This window comes from Ischnura elegans, chromosome 1 (genome assembly GCF_921293095.1).
Source record: "Ischnura elegans chromosome 1, ioIscEleg1.1, whole genome shotgun sequence".
NCBI classification, from domain to species: domain Eukaryota; kingdom Metazoa; phylum Arthropoda; class Insecta; order Odonata; family Coenagrionidae; genus Ischnura; species Ischnura elegans.
In genome coordinates this window covers 160401660-160422654 of record NC_060246.1, presented here as the reverse complement: position 1 = coordinate 160422654, position 20995 = coordinate 160401660, and the positions used below count along the sequence as shown (strand labels likewise).

At 40.9% G+C, this 20995-nt stretch overlaps 1 protein-coding gene across 2 annotated transcripts in view; it reads left to right on the top strand.

Moving 5' to 3' along the window:
- Positions 1-20995, top strand: part of LOC124172730 — a 136692-nt gene that overhangs the window by 69898 nt on the left and 45799 nt on the right. For both annotated transcript variants that reach the window (XM_046552203.1, XM_046552211.1), the window contains exon 3: positions 1898-2021. In XM_046552203.1, the coding sequence (XP_046408159.1) occupies positions 1898-2021 (124 nt within the window). The remainder of the gene's footprint in view (positions 1-1897; positions 2022-20995) is intronic.

The window sequence follows — 20995 nt, the reverse complement described above, 5'->3', positions numbered from 1 at the left end:
AATCCACCTTCATGGATTCACTATCCTCCTTCAAAATCTTATCTTTACATTGGGCCTTCCGTGTTATATATCCGTATGTGTCTACATTTGTTTCGTTTTGAACGAATTGTTCAAATGAAAACGAGACTGAATGCAGATTTCCTTAACTTCCCTGGACAACTAATCCTTGCATTGCCCAGTGGATCCTTGCCGGTCGCGGTGGCGTCTGGGTAAAGTTCTCGAGTGCCAATTCGAAGGTAGTGGGTTTCACTTCCGCCTGGGTCGGTTGCACCTATCCAGGGCGTGGTGTTTGTGATCGTCCTATAATGTTGTTTGTTAGTTTCCACCGATGTTGAGGTCTTAAATCCGCTGTTTTCGGGGCTCTGAAGGTGATTGAATAAATAAAAATTTTCAAATTCTCTCTTTTCGTGGCGGATAAAAGAGTTCGCTGTAATTGTTCGCACCGCCAAGCTACCTCCAACCCTTTTACTTCCAAACTTAGGATGTAGGATCTAGATAATAACTCCATTCATTTGTCCTTTTGTTTTTAATTTTTATGGAATCACTTCCATAAACATAAGATTGCATATGAATGATTGTTTCATTTCGTTAACATGTCTATCGGGTGCTTAATATTCGTATCGATGAGCCTGTGTTTTGAAACAAAAGATTTTTTAAAAATTAGATGTCATTGAATTGAATTGAAACGATGAACACTTTGGACATCCCCCAGTCTTCCACAAAGATATGCTGTTTTGCTGTGATATTGGTAATTTGTGAGTGATTTTTGGCATTAATTCCCTCGACGAACGTGAAGCGTCTTCTGGCGTGGTTTTCGACTGGATCTTTGGCAGTGAATATTTCCTTTCTATTTGCCTTATTGACGAATGGTCTTGTCTAGGTATTCATAGAGAAGGGCTTAAAGTTTTATTGATATGGAATAATATTGTGTATTTTGGAAAATTGTTGTACGAGAAACAGGGAGCGTCACAACTAGTCGCTATGTACTCCAGAGCAAAAAATCCGTATCAGATTAGTTGAAAGAGGGGAACAAATATTTTGTTTCTACTGAGGGAGAAGTTTTTCTCTTGACGTGTTGCTATTTCTCTCGAGAGCCCACTCTGCTTGACCTCGGGGTCAGTTGCTGCCCCTGCGTTAGTTTGCCTCCCTCTTCAAAGCAGACCGTGGGGTGCTGTTCCCCAGGCCCGAGGGAAGACATCTCGTCTGATGTGTAGACAGCTTTGATGATAATTCACCGGTACCCTTAAAATTACAAGCCCTTGATTGTAAGGAAATGAACTAAGATTCCCCTGACCAAATCCAAAAGATCATATCCTCTTCGGAATCGTGAAGTACGCCATTTCAAACGGACAGTAGTTTACCGAAGTGCGATTTACCAGGACACACCTGAGATATGTAATATTCTTTAGAAAACTGAGCGAGGGATGTCCCATCTATATTTGGAATAAATACGACTTCTCCGTGGGTGATCAATTTTGGAATTTATGGAAGTGATAGTTTATTTTGGGTAGGTAGGCATTGGGAGGAGGCGACTGACTGCTACTTGCGCTTTTGGGAAGGAAGGACGGAGATAAGCCTGGCGTCGGCATCAGCTGGTCATGACCAATGGCGCCAAAGGGAACACGTGTAAACGTCCCATCCAACGGACGGAGTGCTGTACTAGAAATGTCCTTAACATGAAACTCAAGTGGGAATGGGGCAGTCTGACAAATATCCATCACTGCCGGAATTTGAACCCGTACTTACGGGGTGGGAAACCAACATATAGCCACTGCACCAACCCGATCCTCCGTTTACTAATGGTTTTGAATTATTTCTGACGGATTGCGACATATACCGGTTCGCCTCCTGCACTTCCATGAAATAATTTCTATTTTTTTCTTCTCTTTACCCACAGTCCTAGCAGTACCCAGCTGTCTTCCCTGGACCACGTGAAGGAATATCTGCAGACGCCTGGAACCTGCAAGTGCGGCCTGGAATGTCCGTTAAAGTTCGAAACCGTGTTCAATTTCGACCCCAAGGTGAGTGTGGACGTCCTTTCTGTTGATTCATATGCTTATGCGTTCTTCGCGTGAAGAAACCACTGAAATAGCATTAACGGTACCTTATTTTATCATTGGAGAGTAGGGTTGACTGACTGATTGTGCGGCTGTCAATTCTTAGCAATCGGTCGGGCAGTTTTTGTTGTTGCCGTTTTTTCGTCCTATCTCATGAATTACGGACTAAATTTTCATGCTATTATTTCATTTGACCTTCGAATTAGACATGATACAGCAGTAGATGTAGTGCTACTGATTATTTCTTGCATTAATAGTATTCTCAAAATCTTGAGGATATCTTGAGGTGATTTCAATACTTCAACAATCATTGTAGAGAGGAAACGACCATTTCCAATTCAATATTAGTTTCCTAGGGCATCCTGACTTGAGAGCCGTTTGGCTCATGTATTTTTTTATTCCAATATTATTGCCTCCCTATCGAATTGACTTCTATACGAATTTCGATTGAGAAATCAATTTACATTGTCTTAAGAGACAACTCGCTTTGGCTGATTATAGAAACATAGGTGTCGCATAGCACACCTACAGGTAACAAAGACATAATGCTGTGCTGGATGAGTTCCCTCGTTCCTTGGTTTGCCCTCTGAGCCCTCTTTGTCCCTCTCATTCTGGATCGAGGCTGAGGCCATTTCCGCTGCGGTTGAGAGTCCTGAGCTGATTATCCAGGGGAGAGAGGCTCCAATTTCATTTGCTATTGTGTGGTATCCAAATATGTTTATTTTTGTATCCTTTTCTTAGTCCCCATATTGGTAGGCACTACATTCATTTGTTTTAATTCTCATTTTACCACCAGTCGACATCCTACATGTAACAATATGTAATAAATAAATGAAATATCGCATTTAGCATTTTTGGTAAACAAAAAAAGATTTATTTATTTTGAGTATTATTTAAAACAAAAATCAATTTGTTGCGATAAAATGCCCGTTATGCATACAATTTTTGCGAAGCATATCAATTAAGCCTAGGTCGAGGTAGATCGCTTGTGTGTGCCATCCAATAAAAATGAACCCCTCAACAGTTAACACTTATCAACAACAGTTAGTAGTTATACCTGCCTGCGGCTCAGGCCTCTTATTTGAAAAGCGCAGTAAATTATTTGAACAGCTTGGTCCTATCTGGGGAGTAAATGTAGTGGCATGTTATAATAATTCATTATCATCAACGGTCAACAATCATAAGATTGGTTTGACGCAGCTTTATGCTCGATTTCCCTTCATTACGTGCTTTCGTATTTCTTCCCTTTTTACATAAGTTTGATCAACATATCACATTGGAAAAGTGATATTTTCGGACACCAGTTACGCTTCAAAACATTCACTTATGTTGATGTTTAGGATCCAGTCGAGGGATCGAGCTATAATATACAGTGTGTCCTCGTTTAACGTCGTCCCGTTTAACGTTGTTTCACGATAACGTTGCCCAAAAATTGAAACCCTTGATCATTTAACGTCGTTATTGCTTCGCGATAACGTTGTTCAAATTATGCGCGGCGAAAAAAAAATGAATGGCGAATAGAACGCAAGCGCACCTGATGTATAGTAAATATTACTATATTAATGCGATTGGTAATTTTCGCTCGACAGAAAAGGTTGGCGTGGGTAGCGTATGTTAAATATGCGTCTGAGCGAATAATTATCGCCTCATTTACCCATTATCCGTTTATTTTTCTGATGCCAACCGAAAAAAATGTCCACGAAGAAGAGTGGCTATCCTGGCGGTTCTTCAGACGTGAAGAAAAAACGGCGATATTAGAACAAAGACTTGGTATTATTTAAAGAATTGAAGAAGGTGCAACTGCTGGAGAGATCGGTCGAGTTTTAGGTTTGCATGTCGAGTTTTTACAATTAAAATTTCTTCTGTTACTGAAAATATCGATGTTTCGCCATTAAAATACTTTCTTTTTAGTTTTTATATTTCATTTAATAATGCCTTCTTCCCAACCTTTTCGTTATGAAAATTCGTTTCGTTTCGAATTAATCGTTATCATGCTGAAGTGAATAATCGGTAATGAATGTTTCTCGCGATTTCCGCCGGGTTAAAGAATTCATATCATCACGAAAATTGACTCGCCCTTCATCCTCGTGCTTCCGAGTGTCAGATTCAGATTTTTTCTGTTTTGGCCTGATTCAGGTGTCTCCCGATTGGTCACAAAGTCTGCTTAAAGTTGCGGCTCCGATAATAGGGTAGTTTCCTTCATCAAAGAAAACGATAGGCATTGATTGCGATTCGTTGCCCACCATTAGTGTATTCATAATACACAAATTATTTGGTTTTTGAAATACCGGTTTAGACGAATGGCAAGGGTCAAATTTTATCCTCATTTGAAAAAGGCCAGATTGGCGCCCATGCGATTCCGCTCCGCGTGACGTCACAGGGACCTAGTTTCTACACGAGAGGATAGGAGTTATACATCGTCTGAGGTTACCAATGCATGCATGAGGCACAGAGCTCAGGGAAACATGTCTTAATAATCACCTATTAAAACTGGCTAAGGTCGGAAAGTTTTCTTCGTTTGATAAGGTATTAATAAACCTTTTTTAAGCCAAGCGCTACCATTCAGCAAGGTACTCAGCTATCCGCTAGCATCCTGCGTCCTATCAGCGCTCAGAGCCTCGATCAAGGTCACTTCACAAGGAGAGAGGGGGAACCAGAAATGCGGCGCCCGGACTTTCCAACTTACGCGTCGCGTTTTTGCGCGCTTGAAATTTTTCACTTTTCATTTAATCGCGAAAAATAGATATCGTCATTTAAAAATCTAAAATCGCGAAATACATACTCCAGGAGTAATAATCTTTCGATTTAGGCAATAAAAAAATAAAAGGAAACCACCCTATTGGCCTCCTTGGATTCTCGCCCGGGAAATTCTTGATTCTTCACGAAGAAATGGATTGTTAGGAACATGGCTAGGAACCAATTTAAATTTTTTACATTGTTTCTTATGGGAAACACTGCATCGTTTAACGTTGTTTCGCTTAACGTCGACTTTTTCAGGAACGAATCAACAACGTTAAACGAGGACTCACTGTATGCGTCATTGCACACCTCTCTAAAACCCTTTTCGTATTAAATTTGTATTTACGCTGAAAAATATTGAATTTAGGTCATAATTTAAGCCATTATGCCATCATACCATCGTGCCTTTTTATCAACTTTGTTTGGTGGTGGTATTTCCGTTGAATAGTCATTTACGGCAGAACATAAATATAAGGCTGTTCACCGCCTCGTTAGAAAGCTAACGCTGTCGCACTTGAAGTCATCAATTGATTCATTCGAAAGGATGGATATATGGCGTCATTGTGGCGTTTTGGTGATGGAGAGTACCCAATAACTTTTTTTCGTTTTTCAACATTATTTCATGCAGCTTTATTACCCATAAAATCCTCATCTTTGTGCAAAAACAATATATTAATATCCATTATTTTGTATGCGAGTTCATTACGAGCGTTCTTTGTGTTTTTTCCCCTAGCGTGTCCTCCGCATACCTTAGGGAAACTAACTTATACCCCATATCACAGCTTAAAATTCGTTTTCACGCTGTTGCATAATGTTTTCGCTCAAAGATGACGAGCCACCCCTTCCATTTGTTTATTGTCCGAGTGAAGCGTGGCGAAGGTTAAGGGTAACATTATATGTACCCACAGTATTTATCAGCAGTCCGTTTTCCTTGTGCTTCAAGAGTACTCATTGAGATATATAGACTCAATATTGAGACTCGGGAATGCTAACCAGCAGTACTCCTTTCGTATTCATTGATTTTCCTCCAATATTTCTTGGTATTCCTACTGCATTCATTGGTATTTCACAGACTGTATTTCTCTGTATTGCAAGTGTATTCGTTCGGTATATATTATGCAAGGAATAAATATCATCATGCAGAAAATCAGAATATTGAGAGCAAACCATAGAAAGAATTGTGTATTGATTGTGTCCGTAAAAGTGAAATAGAAAGCAGTGATGAAAAAACGATGACGGGTGAAATCCTCAATGCTACGTCTCCCGCTCAGGAGTCGACTACTTACGCACCTGCACTGTCGCAGAAACTAATGGATAAGTTACCTATGTGACACTTTGTAACATTTGATTTCATCGTTCATTGAAAGTGTTCAATTATGACAGGGTCGAGCTTAAAGGAAGTGGAAGAGCGAAATGCGGAATGCGAATATTCCTGGAATGTGATGACTACGAGCCCACTCTAAAGCAGTATCGTTCGTATTCCGTGGAGATCGGGACTAACGTATATCTATAAACACTGCATCTTGTTGAAGGAATAGAATGGGACAATTTAGAAATGAGGAAGGAATACTGATGAATACGAAATAATAACCTAAGAATACTGACAAATATTGTTACCGTTCATCTCGGGTGGCTTACGCGCTGAAGTTGATTGCTATAATTTCACATCAAAAAACGGTACGTGGCTATTGTTTCCAGCGCAGAAGCGCGAAAAAGAACAAAAATACAACTACGCTTTTTGATGACATTGGTTGAAAAACATAGGAATGACGGAGGTGAAAGAGGATATTTTCACCTCTGCTAACAGGAAAAATTAAAGTTTGGCAAAAAAATATAAAGTAAAATTGATCATACGTGCGTAGTAATTTTGAAAAATGTATTTGTATCCATATTGTTTTCCTCCGTTGTTAAAGCTACGTTTTCCGCTATGCATAGTCATATAATACTTCTGCATTCAAACTGAAGCTGCTTCAACATCGCAAATAGATGGAATCAAGATCAACCACATATTCAATCAATTCGTAGGTACTCTAATCGCTGTGCGTCGCAGTCACCTTCCACCCCTACGAATCTAGCGTAATATCGTAGTGGACTGCTAATAAAAGTCGAGTTCACTTCGACGATTAAGCCGGGCTTGATTGATCGAATCGAGATCGACTGTATCCTCTATCGATACGTTCGCAACCGCTGTCTACTCGTACAAGTCGAGTATAAGTGTCGTATATAGTCGACTGTTGTGATATTCAACTTCGACCGAGCTTCACGAATTGTAGGTGAATCGACGAGGACTCGAAGCTTGTTCGTCGGGACGGGAGGCTGCGCGCGTGGCCATTTGCTCGCGAGAGCAGAGCGCGATGTGTCGCGAGGCAGCGGTCGAGCGAGTAGAAGTGGGAACCGGTTTTTCCGCGGAGAGGCGCGCGAGAGAGGCTGTTTGGGGGGGGGGGGGGACGCTGTTTGAGTTCCCCCCTCCCAACCAGTGCAATCGGCGCGCCCGATGCGTCGCCCTCGAAACGCGAGAGCAGCAGCCACCACCACGCTGCTGCATCATCCAACCCCTCCCACCCCACTTATTGAACTTCGCTCGACCGGCAGAGCATTTTGTCTATTATCGCGTCGTTTTAAACATAGGGGCGGGAATCTTCATAAATGACGTAATTGGTTTCGCTATTCCGCCGATGTGCTATCAAAAACGTCAGCTTGTGCATTTGATGCTTCTTTAGGAAACGCTTATTTACTCCATAACCTCCAAATTTACCTTTTCCCTTCCCTGTTGAGTTTCTTCACAATAATCTTTGCTATAGAAATGGCGTGAAGCGCGCTAATCCAGAGTTGCCGGCAGAGTATCGGAGGAATGTACGGGGGGTGGGAGGTTGGGGAATCTCGCATTCAGCAGTACTTCTTGTATTCTCTGCAACCAACGCCCGCCGCCCCCCGAGGTGCTGCTGACCTCGGCGTGTCAAAGACTCCACCGGTGACAACTCGAATCGCCTGAGAGCAGGGCAGAGAGACCGGTGCGTTTATAGTTAATATTCGACCGCCGCGTGTACGGATACGTGGACGCTGGATTTTCAGACCGACTGAGCCTGATCGAGGTGATTCCTAAATCATACAATGCAAATGACGTGTGAGGGCGATTTCTACCTCCTCCCCTCGCCAAAATGTCACCAAAAACGTTGTTCGTGGCTTTGTTGGAAGAGACGACGCGGAAAAAGTTATAAAAAGGTAATTCAATCAAAGTATTCATTCTTCTACGCGGTATGTTTTTCCCGCCATCTAAACATGGGTTGTTTTGCAAACTACGCGAAGTAGACATTGGGTAGATCGTCAAGAGGTAGAAGGCTGGGAAATTGCCGTTCCTGAGTTGGCAGTGCCCTCTTTTTTTAATCCTGTCTTAGACGATAGAATCATCATACCACCGCTATCCGACTAAGTGACATCATCTTAGGACCCCACTTAATTTCCAGGTCCGACAGAAGCGATAAATAAGAAATAAATTAAGAGAAATATTTTGCCAAACTGGTAATTATGGGAATTCTTTTTTTCGCCAAACTATGAAGGAATTAAATAAATGCTAGTCGTAATTTTGTTTGAGCATTTGCTTTTCATATGTATACGGCTCGTGTCCTATCAACCCCTGCCGCAAGCCTTTCTAGGCGGCTTGCGGGGGAGTTTGTTGATGTAGCTATATCCCTGTTAGTGGATGCTCATCATCCGACTGCGGTTTACTAGCGTTACCAAAATCATTCCGACCACTCGATACTCTCGGCGATCTCTTTGTGTCCTTATAATACTTCTTTGGAAATTATTAAAACGGCCGCGGCGATTGTTCTAAAAATCGTCGGGAAGAGAAATACCGATAATGCCTGGAACACTACAGGACAGTTTTAGAATTGCACCGCATTAGTTACATTATTCCGCATTTCTAGAAGCAAAATTTTCAAGTAAGAGTCTTGTTTCTTAAATGTTTCCGCAGCCAAAATATTCATAATTGAAATAATAGGTCCTCGTAGATCTTGTTCCCTCGACATTTAGGAACCAATCACTTTCAAGCTCGCGGCGAATCTTTGCTCGCCTTGGGTGGGGAAGGAAGGAGTGGTGGAGAGAATTGTCTTGCTTGGAGAAAAACGTAGTAACTGCAGGAAGATGGACGACAGGGGACAGAGAAAATACTTACAGTTGGCGAAAAGAATTCACTGAAAATGTTTAATGATAATAAAATCACCATAATAAATATTACTGAATATTTACTTTTATTACGATCAAAAGTGCATAGCTTGATTTAAAACCTTTACAACCTAAGTATGCCTCTTTGAAAAAAGTCATTGTTGCATGAGGTTATCTTAAAATAATGGTGCGGTTTCAGCAATTCATAGGGAGATATTAGGGTTATGGTGGAAGAGATTTTTTCAGAGGCTGCCCGATCACTGCTTGAGTGTCTTGAGGAGGGCACATCACGTGCAGCACTCCTTCCGTCGGATGGGGCGCTAGGCAGTGGTGGATCCAGAGTGGGGCTAGGGGAGGTTATAGTCCCTCTTAGGTAACCAATTTTCTCTACATAAAACGGTAATTTATTTCAGTTGTCGAATATATACCGGAGATAAGAGCCTTCTTGAGGACAGCCCCCCCCCCCCCTTTGACCCTGTCCTGGATCCGCTGGTGACGTTAAGCCGAGGTCCCCATTGCGCTTTTCGTTAGGAGTAGGCTAATGTCGAGTTCGGGTTTCTCTTTTGTCAAGCAACTAAAGACGCACATATCGAAATTTATTAATCATAAAAAAAACTGTCTGAGACGGCAAGTTTGAAAAATAAAAAATATGAACTAAGTAATTCTGTTTTCATTTAAAACATGTTCAAAACCGCACCATTCTTTTATAATAACCCTGTATATGTAAGCGCTTTGGCATTATTTGATGTTTTACAGTTTTTGCGCTATTATATGCCTCGATTTTAAATGCATATCACTTTTTTTTTCAACGCTTTCCGATGCAGTGGCACTCGCCTGGCGTTGTTGACGCGAATCGCTTTGACCAAATGCACATCCTTGCTTATACTCAGCCGCTCAGTATGTCATGTATGATAGGGATTGTGAATAGTGAGTGTGGATTCACGAATAATGATCCTTGATAATTAATATACTGAATTTAAACTGCGTAAAAAGAAAACTTTTCAGCAGAGATCATTGGTCGTTTTTTTCTAGTTCCGTCAAAACGAGTCTCGCGACGAAATCGAACTCATGACTGCAGCCCAAATCTAACAGGAATTACTTGCTATTAGGCGGGTACGTTGTAAAGGTAATGCCAGCTTTGGAAAAATGGTAACGAGAAGTTTGATGGGGACAGAAATGTGATGGCTGAAAAAATATCAAACTAAAAGTTGCACGCCAATGCAGCCGCACAGATTATTTTGCTTGAATTGCTTACGGCTGTATTGAAGTGCAACCTTTGTTTAATTTTGCGACAACAGTCCATCCTTTAATGAGCGAAGCCCATAATTATGTAAACTACTGTATTTATGATCGTCATTTAAATGTTTATTTTTTAATATTTGCACTGGATATAAAAAAAATTGAGCACCCAGTTGATATGCCAGCACCCAATCCCTAAAGGAGTTGCCTACTACGTTATTTTTTTAATTTTCGGATTTTTGAAAGCAAGTCTGTCTGCTGAGCGGTGTAAATTGGTGGAGCGCCCCTTTTTTCGGCGTGTGTCCGTTGAAGAAGGGGGCCACCTGCCCCCGCGCCCCTGTCCAAGCCAACCACCGCCGCCGTTATCAGCTCGGCCACATCGGGGCCCGCGGCCGTTCGCCATCTGTCGCGGGCCAGCGACGCGTGACCCCGCGGCAAGGAGCGACCGCCCTCGCCGCTGCCCTGACTCGCCCTCCTCCTAGACACTCCGCCTCATTTACTTACGCATAGGTGAAATAAGGGCCACTTCATTATTCGGGTTCCCACAGCGCCCATTGTTGCAAGGTGACGGCGGTTTCGCACCCTCACCTTGGCGTCCTCGGCGTCAGTTCGAGTCTTCACTTGGACCTGAGGGTCAATTCGGTTAAGAAGAGGGCATTGCATCACTCCCCCACTCACATTCTTAAATTTTTGATGACCTTTTACTCTTTCGAACATAACGCTATCATTTTGTAATGTTTAGGATAAATTGAGTGCGCATTTTCAACATGAAAATTAAAACATTATCGCTCAGGTAAATATTTCAAATGTGAGATCCAGGAAAATATGGCCCAGGGTCTACTTTATGTAGTCTAAATTTCGAGATGATAGCTCAGGTTTAGAGCAAGCAATACATCGCCGAAAAAGTCCAATTGCGCGAGGGTCGCGTCTTCTCAATGCCACCAGGTGAAGATAGTAATGCACCGCTGCGAGCTGGGCCATATTTTCTTAAAACTTCAGTGACTCATGTGCATCGCCTATCCTTCATTAATTCACTTTTTCCTTTAACTGGATTCGTCTAGGTTTCAAAAGAGCTTTCAAACCTTTTCATTTTCGTTGAAGGAATGAAACATCTCAGAAAACTTTTTTACCTCCCTTTTGTTGCAGGCGACCAAAATGGTGTCGAACTTCTAAATTTCCTTGACATCTGTGTCTTTTTTTAATTTCCGGAGTAAAATTTTTTAATTTGCGTTTTTCCTGAGGATATTGTTTACCCGGAAAAATTTACTCCTCTTTGACGATAGTACATTTAGAGGCATCCTACGTACATACATGATATCCGGAGATGCTGTCCTCCAATTTTCCCTATCTCCTGAGGCTCTTCTTACTGTACTTCTTAATATGTCCTGTCAATGCTTGTCCTTCGGTCATCGTCTGGGGACTTGACCATTTTTTTGTCGCGCTTCGGGCGTAACTTCTGTCTCTCATTACGTGGACAATCCACCGTGGTCATCTTTGGCCTACGGTCATCCACAGTGTCCTTTATTCTTTCATTCTTCTACACATATCATAATTTCTCACCATGTCTGTCCAATTTATTTGCAGCATCCTCCTCTATGTCTCCAGGACCTCGATTCTTTTCCGATCACTTTTTCCGATGTCCAAGCTTCTGAACCATAGAGTGCCGCTGCCCACACGAATTTTGTTCTCGTATTGTTTCCTTCTCTCCATTCTTCTGCTCATCGAACACAGTCTCGGCCTCTTGTCCATGAAAGCCGCCTTTGCTTGGGCTGTGTGACGTTGGTGGCGAAGAGACTGCTATAATGTCGGAAGAGCATAAGATCTGAGACCAAGAAAATGTACCTGAAAATGGTTTAGAAGTTTTATAAGTCATTTATTAATCCACTCTTTATATCCGATAAATATGTACACCTTGAGATCTGGCTCTCGCATAACCGCGCAGTTATTTAAGTAATTACTTCGTAGGGGCAGGCGAGACGCTGAAGAAGAGAACCCTTTGCTTATCCTTCATTGAGTGGTCTAAGTAACGTTTAAAATTCCTCTTTTGACATACATTAATTAATTATTTACATATTTCGATACCGCCACTGCCCTGGTAGTACGAAATGAGCGGATTTGGTTCAGTGGGCGATTGTTGATTTTTTTTGGTGTGGAGGTATCGATTTCATTCAATTTTTGAGACCGGGGTTGGCATTAATGAGTCGTAAATCGTTAATAATTTAATCAACAGATTCAATTCAAAGGCTCAAGGGTGAAGGGGAAACTGAAAACGGAATAGATATGTTTATTATAGCGAAGTTTATGGCTTAAAGAGAAATTCTAAGGTGGGAAGCAACGAGAAATAATCCCCGACAACAACTCAATCACAGCATATAACGAAAAGAAAATGAAGAAAATATACCACCCTACCTTGGTCCGAAGCGCTACGTTCATGTTTTACTCATAAAAAAATACATGCTCAAAACCATAGACGTGGTGCGCATTAATGTCTTCATCTTAAAAAATTTTTTTCTGCATTATTATTGACTGCAATTCTTCCGCTTAAATCTCAAATGTATTCATGATGAATCTATAGCTCTTGAGTGTCAAATATGATATGTAAGGAGTGGAATGTGTTTGGATCTGATATATGTTTAAATAGCTCCACTGGTTCGACATTGCTACCTTACTTAGTATTATTTCAAGTTTAAAAAATTCCTTCTCCAACATCCACTGGCCGTTAGGTTTTCACGAAGACCTACCGCGGAAGGAGATTGTAGTTTTGTTGACTGCTGTCCAAATGAACATAAGCCGTGTGAACATTTTCTTTGCCACCCACTGCCGATGAATGTGCAGTTCAGGAATTCTCCCCAAGAAACCAAGGTATTCTCCATTATCATGTCTTTCATTCTCCATGATCGCAATCTTCAATCATTAGTGACCATTACTGATTGACACCTCGAATTTATCTTGCTTTATAGTTATAATTTAGGCACGTGCATAAAATTTAAGCAAAAAAATAGATTAAAAAAATTCTTAATCGACGGCAGCTATTTAAAAATGAAATCGATTAAAAATACTCGGCATTATACACTTTTTACGGTAACAGGAGTAAGATTCTTCGTAATTAATTTAATAAAGTACTATTCCGTACGTAATAATATTTGCATACATCATGGGTCAGCAAGATCCAGAAGCGTAATATAAATGGCTCATAAAAGTGATCGCTGGCGTAACTTACTTTTCAGCTGTTTTTTCCTCCTCTGAATTTAACCAACCGTATCAGCGTCAAGTTCATATTTTTTCCACTGCCTTGGCATGTAATTATCCCGTTTTGGTTTTTCGCGTGTTCTTTTTTTCTGAAAAGTTGTCGGGTTACGAGTGAGGATTGAGGAACCGTCTGTCGTTCCAGGAGTACCTTCGCGTCCGGCCTCTCGATGCTATTCACGGCTGCCCCTATTTTTTCCTCATAAGTGCAAATTCTGAGAGGAAAAATGGTAACGGTGATAATGTTGTCATTAAAATAAGACCATGAAGTACTATATTTATTACAATCTTGCCTCAAAATTACAGGTATCAAATATGACGACTCAGAAGTTGTAATATATGCTATGCCAACCCTATTGGTATTTGAGTTCCGCATAATCTACCACTTGTGTTGCGTTGGTGTAGTAGTGAGTGCACTAGGGTCTCAATGCGTTGGTCATGCGTTCTATTTTCACACTGGCCGTTATTTTCTGCGTTTATATTTTTTGTTTATCATATGTGTTCTATAGAATAAATGCCGAGAATATGTTTTCAGAAATAATATTTCTGTATCTAGAATGAGGAACTTGCATGGGTCGTAGATTGCTCTAAAAACTATTTTGAATAAGTCAAAGGGATACATTAGCTCGCAAAAATACCTTCAGTTTCTCCATTCAGCATCAAAAGAAATAAAAAAAATGCATTTAAAATCGAGAAAAATTTCTCTGAGCCGACCACTGCGCGAAGACACCCGAGCGTTGCCGAGGCCAGGCGTGACGTCATAGGTGCCTAAACAACCGTAGGGAGTAGGGAAATACGCTGAGCGCTTGGGGTAAAATTTGTTTTGAGGGAGTATTTAGCCGCTCATCGTCACTTTATTTTGTTCTGTTATTCTTGGGCAAGTTTTCCTATTGCTATTGTGCCTAGATTATTACTTGGGATATTAATAATGCGGCATCGGGATGATGAAGTACAAGCGTTTCACTTCGTGTGTTTTATTTATCAGAAAAATGGATGATAATGTTGCCACTCGTTCGAATAGTACACCTGAAATTCATCTACGTCTACATAATACCCCGCAAGCCGCCTATAAGGCGTGTGGCATGGGATGTTAGGACACCAGCCTTTTTTTAGGACACCAAAAATTGATGCCATGACCCTCATGGAATTTGTTAAGACAAATTATTGCTATACGTTGGCGGCAAATCGAGTTGTAAAAGAAACTTGTAATACTAGAGAATAACGATCGTAAGCTGTGCTGTTGACATTAGAGTAAGCTGTGCTGTTGAATTTGGCAACGCCGGATTAGCGGAGAAGGTAGTCCTATCCGTCCTACGGTACGAATTCACAGCAAAACAGTCTGCACACAATCCACATGTGAGATCGCGATCGGTTCCGCTGCCAACACACACACAAGCTACAACATTTCAATAATATAGGTAAATCCATAAACAATATACTAGCATATACCATAAAAATATAGCGGGAAATAGGCAATTACTCTTATCAAAAACTGGATGTCACTGTCACATTCTTATATTCATCACGTACAACTTACAATAGCAGAACTCGTTATGATGAATACAACTATTTATTCACTGATTTAAACCCTTAAATTAGCCCACACAAGTGACACAGGTGACATTTCTCACTACTATTCGTTGAAATAATGGAATAACAAACTTCACTACAGTTTTTATTTCAATAGCGTGATCGTGAAATGTCATATCTACGGTGAACAACGGAGATAAGCACGCCAATGACAATTTTTACTCTACGGTTAGACATTTATCGATATCGTAATAGCACTTTTTACAATTCAATCACGATGGAACACTGACAACTCTTGGCCGATATTTTTCAACCTTGTCAAACTTTGTGCATTACAACCACTGGCACTGTGATTATTAGCAGTAGCTTAACGGGAGACGTCACGTTGAAAATAACACTATTTTGGCACAAAAATGTTCCTAGATGTCTCCAATCAGCGAGAAAAAGTTGCATTGACTGGAATTCACCCCATAATACAAGCACAGACAGTCCTAAACGACGAACTCTCCGGTACCTACGAATAAACGGATGAAGTTATTGTATATAAAAGCTAAGCGGACATCCGTAAACATCAAAATCGTTCTAATTGCATACTTAAATGAATGATATGCCGTCGATAACATCAACTTACAATTAACGTATCCCCCTTCCAATGGCCGTGGCTCAGACTCCTACAACGATGTTATTTAGGTATTATATAATTTTTGGTTTAACTGCTCCAGTTTTATATTTTATGCCCGTACCCAGATATTAATATTATAAATAATGCAAAATATGAGGGCTCCCAAGCCTCTATCGTCGGATATTTATCTTTAAATATAAAATAATCAACACGTCTAACAAACGAAGCTCTCACAACTGCTGGCAACTATAACAAACAATCACAACAATAGCTTCGCGTGATGTTTAGGCACCTTTGACGTCATCGAGGCTTCGTCGGCAGTGGCCTGGGGGGTGAGGTAGTTTTTCCCGCGCTTTAAAATTCGTAATATTTATCATTAAATATCTCGCGAAGGAAAACTCAGATAAACATGCGGTTTTCTTTGTTGTATTCAGAAAATAATTTTCTGTCCGCCTGTGAAATAAAAAAAATTCATGCAAGTTCCCCATTCAATTTTCAGAGCAAGCGCAGCTAGAAGTTTATGATTGGGAATTTCTGCAAAACGTTCTTAAGAATTCCGTAGAAACTTCTGCATAAACTACGTAGGAATTCTGTTGAATGTGCTGTTGTTCTATTGCAGAATCTGTAGAAATTCTTTGGAAGAGCGATTCAATTTTTTAACTAACTCTTCATAAATTCTGTACAAAAGTCTTGAAGATTCTGTGGGAAACGTTTTCTTGAATTTCTACAGAAAATTCTATCTGGGACTCTTACCCTCTCGGTCATTTGATATTGAAGGTCGCCTCGAGGGGGGGGGGCGTGTGCTTGTCCCTGTTCGGAATTATTCCGACCGGTTTTTGTTCCGATTAGTTGCAATGCGATCGGCGTTTGTTTTGTTTGAAAATGTTCACTCCGACGACTCGCCGCGAGGGCTCATATTGTCGTTGGAATGAAATTTTGTTAAACACAATAAATTCCGATCGTATTGCAAACCAATCGGAATCAACCGTTCAAAATAATTCCAAACAGGGTCGAGCACACCTCTTCTTAAGGGACTTCGTACGGAGTCACTAATCTCGCGCCCATTTCCAAGGTAATGACTTACCAAGTACAAGGCAACGATGCCTGTCATGGATTTTGTCTGAGAACGAGTATTTGGATGGACCACTAAAATCTCAAACCGGTGGTGGTCCTGCCCTGAGACGGAGAATGAATCTACTAGCCTTATACTGAGAAGAGAATACTGCTGCCTTTAATGAATCCCATAAGAAAATTTAGCTCATTTCTTAATTTTTTTGGGCATTTTAGGAAGAATCTTTAGTATTTTCGTGGGGGATATAAATGGGTAAATCTTAAAAAAATGTACATTTTCTACAGGAAAAATAAAAAAAAAAGATAATTTTTGCTTATGTAAGAACCAAACTCGCGTAATTACTGTTTGTCAGTAATACAATCTAATGACGTTAGTGGCAGAGATCATTTGTATTATTTACAGTTTCTTTATTTTTACTTTTAAACTGTGATGATAGATATGTCCACGGACACAGCAGAAGAGGAATATTGTGTTTACACAAGAAAAAGTTTGTTTTATTTGTAATAAGCCTAAGTAGTTGAGTTGCTCAATCTGCTCAAGTTTTTCACCACCCATCTTCACATTAAGTTTCACATTCCTCGCTCGTGATGTTTTACAAAACCGCATAACCTTGGTCTTCTTGTGATTAATCCTTATCCAATATTCCTCGCAACGCTCGTATAACGCATCCACAAGAGCCTGAAGCCACCTCGCTGACTGGCTAATCAACGCCAGATCGTCCGCGAATTTCACTGATTTGAACATCATCCCTCCCACATTTACTCCAGCTTCTAACTCATCCCACGCTTACCTTACCATCTCTTCAGCGTACACGTTAAAGAGATTCTCCGTCCGCTACCCTCACTTGCGCAATCTGGGCCATATAAAGATTACGAATCAGTCGCCTATCACTCCAATGTACTCCTGTTTTCTGGAGAATATCCATTAACTTTACCCAGTTCACTCTATCAAATGCTTTTTCAAAATCCACAAAGCAAGCATAGACGTCTTGGTCATATTCTAGGTTCCTCTCCACCAAGGACCTCATTATCGCAATTGCGTCACGAGTAGAGTTCCCTTTTCTAAAACCAAAATGATCATCGCCCAAATACTCGTTTGCCCTCGCCTCCATTCGTCTGTTCAATATCCTCAATACCACTTTCACCGCGTGCGATAATAGGCTAATAGTCCTGTAGTCTCCGCATTCAACAGCTTCTTTTCTATTCCGGTAGAGGAATTAGAATCGTCTTCACGAAATCTTCCGGCCAACACCTCTCATAGATCCTGCGAACTAGCTCGAAAAACCTTTTCTTACTATCCCTCCCTAGATTCTTCAGCAGCTCACATGGGATATTGTCCACGCCCACTGCTTTCTTAGCCTTCAATTCACGAAGGGCTCTCTCAATTTCCGAATCTAAGTTCCCCGGCCCAAGATTATCCTCCTCCACTTCACTTTTCTCCTCTAAAGTCCATCTCTACGGCCTGTTTCTTCCTTCATTCAGATGCTCCACGTATTCCTTCCATCTACTCTGTACCTCTTTCCGCTCGGTTAGTATCTAGCCTTACTTTAAGGCATGGCTTGCCCTCTTTTGCCGCCCAATAGCGACTTAGCTTTGGCATATAACGCGCCTACCTCTCCTTCCTCCGAAACTTTTCCATTCTTTCTCATTTTATTTTCCACCAAGCCTCCCTTGCTCTCTTAGTTTCACGCCGTAATCGAATATTAATTTGTCTATACATTCTTTTGCCCTGTTCTGTGTCCACGTTCTTCCACTTCCTCCCCTTCTCCATTTCCCTAATCGTGTTCTCCGTTATCCACGGCTTCTTTATTGTTCACTTTCAATGTAACCAATTGACTTCTCAGCCGCTTTGACTATTCCAGTTTTAATATTATCCCACCCTTTCTCTACACTCTGCGTACTTCCACTCTCTCGTATACTTAGTTCCTGATATTCTCTCTTCATACTCCCCTTCAGGGCTTCTACATTACACTTCTTCGCCTTCCTAACTTTCATATTCTTTTGAATCTGACGTTGCATTTCATAAGTACTAAATTGTGGTCTGAATCCGCATTCGCTGCAGGGAAGCTGCGCGAGTTTTTCACTCTCTTCCTAAACCTCTGCCTTACCATGATGCAGTCTATCTGATATCTCCCAATATTCCTTCGACTTTTCCATGTGTACCTTCGCCTCTTGTGATGATTAAACCAAGTGTTTTTTTATGAATAACTTTTTTCTCCTGCAAAATTCTGCTGCTTTCTCACCCCTGTCGTTCCGAATTCCTAATCCAAATTCTCCTATTTCGTTTCCTGTCCCCAATATTACCAGATTTTTCTTACCCGGAGTTTCTCTAATTATTTCCTCGAGCGTTTCATACACCTCATCTACTTCTTCTTCCCTATGATTTCTTGTTTCCATTGAGGCACGATTCACCACCACAATGTTGGTGGATCGTGCCTCAATTTCTACCGCAAGAATTCCATCGCTTACTTGATCTATACATACCACACGCTTACCAATCTTCCCGTTTAATACTGAAGCTACCTCTCGTTGACTTTCCTCCCCACCACTATATATAACCATATAACCATCACTCCAATAGTCCCCCTATCACTCCACCTCACCTCGCATAATCCTAAGATATCTATCCTCCCTTTCTCCATTCCTCTTTTGATATTTTCTAACTTCCCCGCCCTCATCATTGTCCTAACATTCCACGTCCCTACATTCATCGAATCCTTTTTCTTATCCATCATCTTGGTCTTCTTGTCCTCATCCTTGCTGCTGATGCTGAAAAAGATGATGATGGTGTGTCTCTGCAAGGATTTTGCATGATTAGGACCCCGAGGATCTTGCCGACCTCACTGCTACCTACGACACCCGCCCTTAAGGGCTATTCCATCCGAGGCTCGTTCAATCGAACTCCATGTTTTCAGGGAAGAGATACTTCGTAGGGTTCCCCACTTCCATTCCATTTTTTACGTGACACCGTCGCGTGGACTACCTTTCGTCTGGCTCCTACCCTTCGACCTATCTGGCATGGGCGGCCCTACCGGGAATAATTGCGAATTGCGATTGCTGGCGGGATTGCGAATTAATCCCGCCAGCGCAGCCGTAGGGGTCATAGGAACGCGCAAGCCTTTCCAAAACCTGGTGGATAGCTAAAATCACTGCAGTATGTTTAGAAAAGAATGACATCTCGTCTCGTTTATGCATCCACATGGTGCATCAAATTATACCAGGTGGCTCAAATTATAAGACTTATTTGAAGTGCCATTGAAAAATACTCTGTGCAAATTGCGATACATCCACCGTTTCCAATTAGTAACACTAATAGTCTGCACAAATTTGACGTCATGGAAGTACACAAGATTGAACTTGCATTTAGTAATTAATGCTACCAATAGGTAGCATCCATCAGATAGGAACTTTTTATCCATTATGCATGCTAAGTGGAATGAATCTTCATTTTTCTCCTTAAAGGTATGCAATCTTGGTGTACGAGAGGTGTGTATTTGGTCGAAAGCATGCCAACTTTGACATGCCTTAAAACAAAAAGTATAAAAATACTACCTTTTTTATTTGTTAGCAAAATATTTAAACTAGCCACCGAGAGATTTTAAAGAAAATAATAGATGGCCTATTAAGGTAATTAATTGTTAAATAATTACTAATTTTTATTGTTTAAACAAGTCCTAATTATTTATCATTACTTCAAATTACTTGAAAGTTAAGTCAGAATGTGCAGAAATGCATTTTCTTCAAAATGAAATAATAAGCACTCATATGATTTTTCATTTTTTACTCCGAGGCCTAACTTAGTAATATTCAAAGGATTATAATTTTATAACGGTTCATTTCTGAGCGGAGATAAAGTGATCATTATTCATTATAAGGATTCTGCTTTCACATATATATAAATTTCAGAGAAATCGGTGATGGTCACCTGACGTGATTTTGCGATATCCGCCTGATTTGAGATGAAAAGGCCCAACTGTGACTTCCGAATCACTACTTAAATTGTGACTGGCGTCACTATCTGTGATTCCAAACTGTGATTGCGACCCGAGTCGCTGACGATAAGTGAGTCATATATATGTGGAGTTGCAACTGTGGTAATATGGAGACGTCGATCCTCTGTATCATTCCAGTTACGTGAATATGCCTGGAAAATGAGGATCACGATGGAATGTTTTGAATTCATAAGCGCCTTTAAGTGGGTCGTCGATTGTATATCTCCACCAAACCACAGGCATCACGCTCATTCCTCTTTCAGAGGAGCGCTGCGCACGCACCATGTGCAGTCGCAGAATGTGTTGGGAGTTGGCACTAAGTGACACTGATTTCA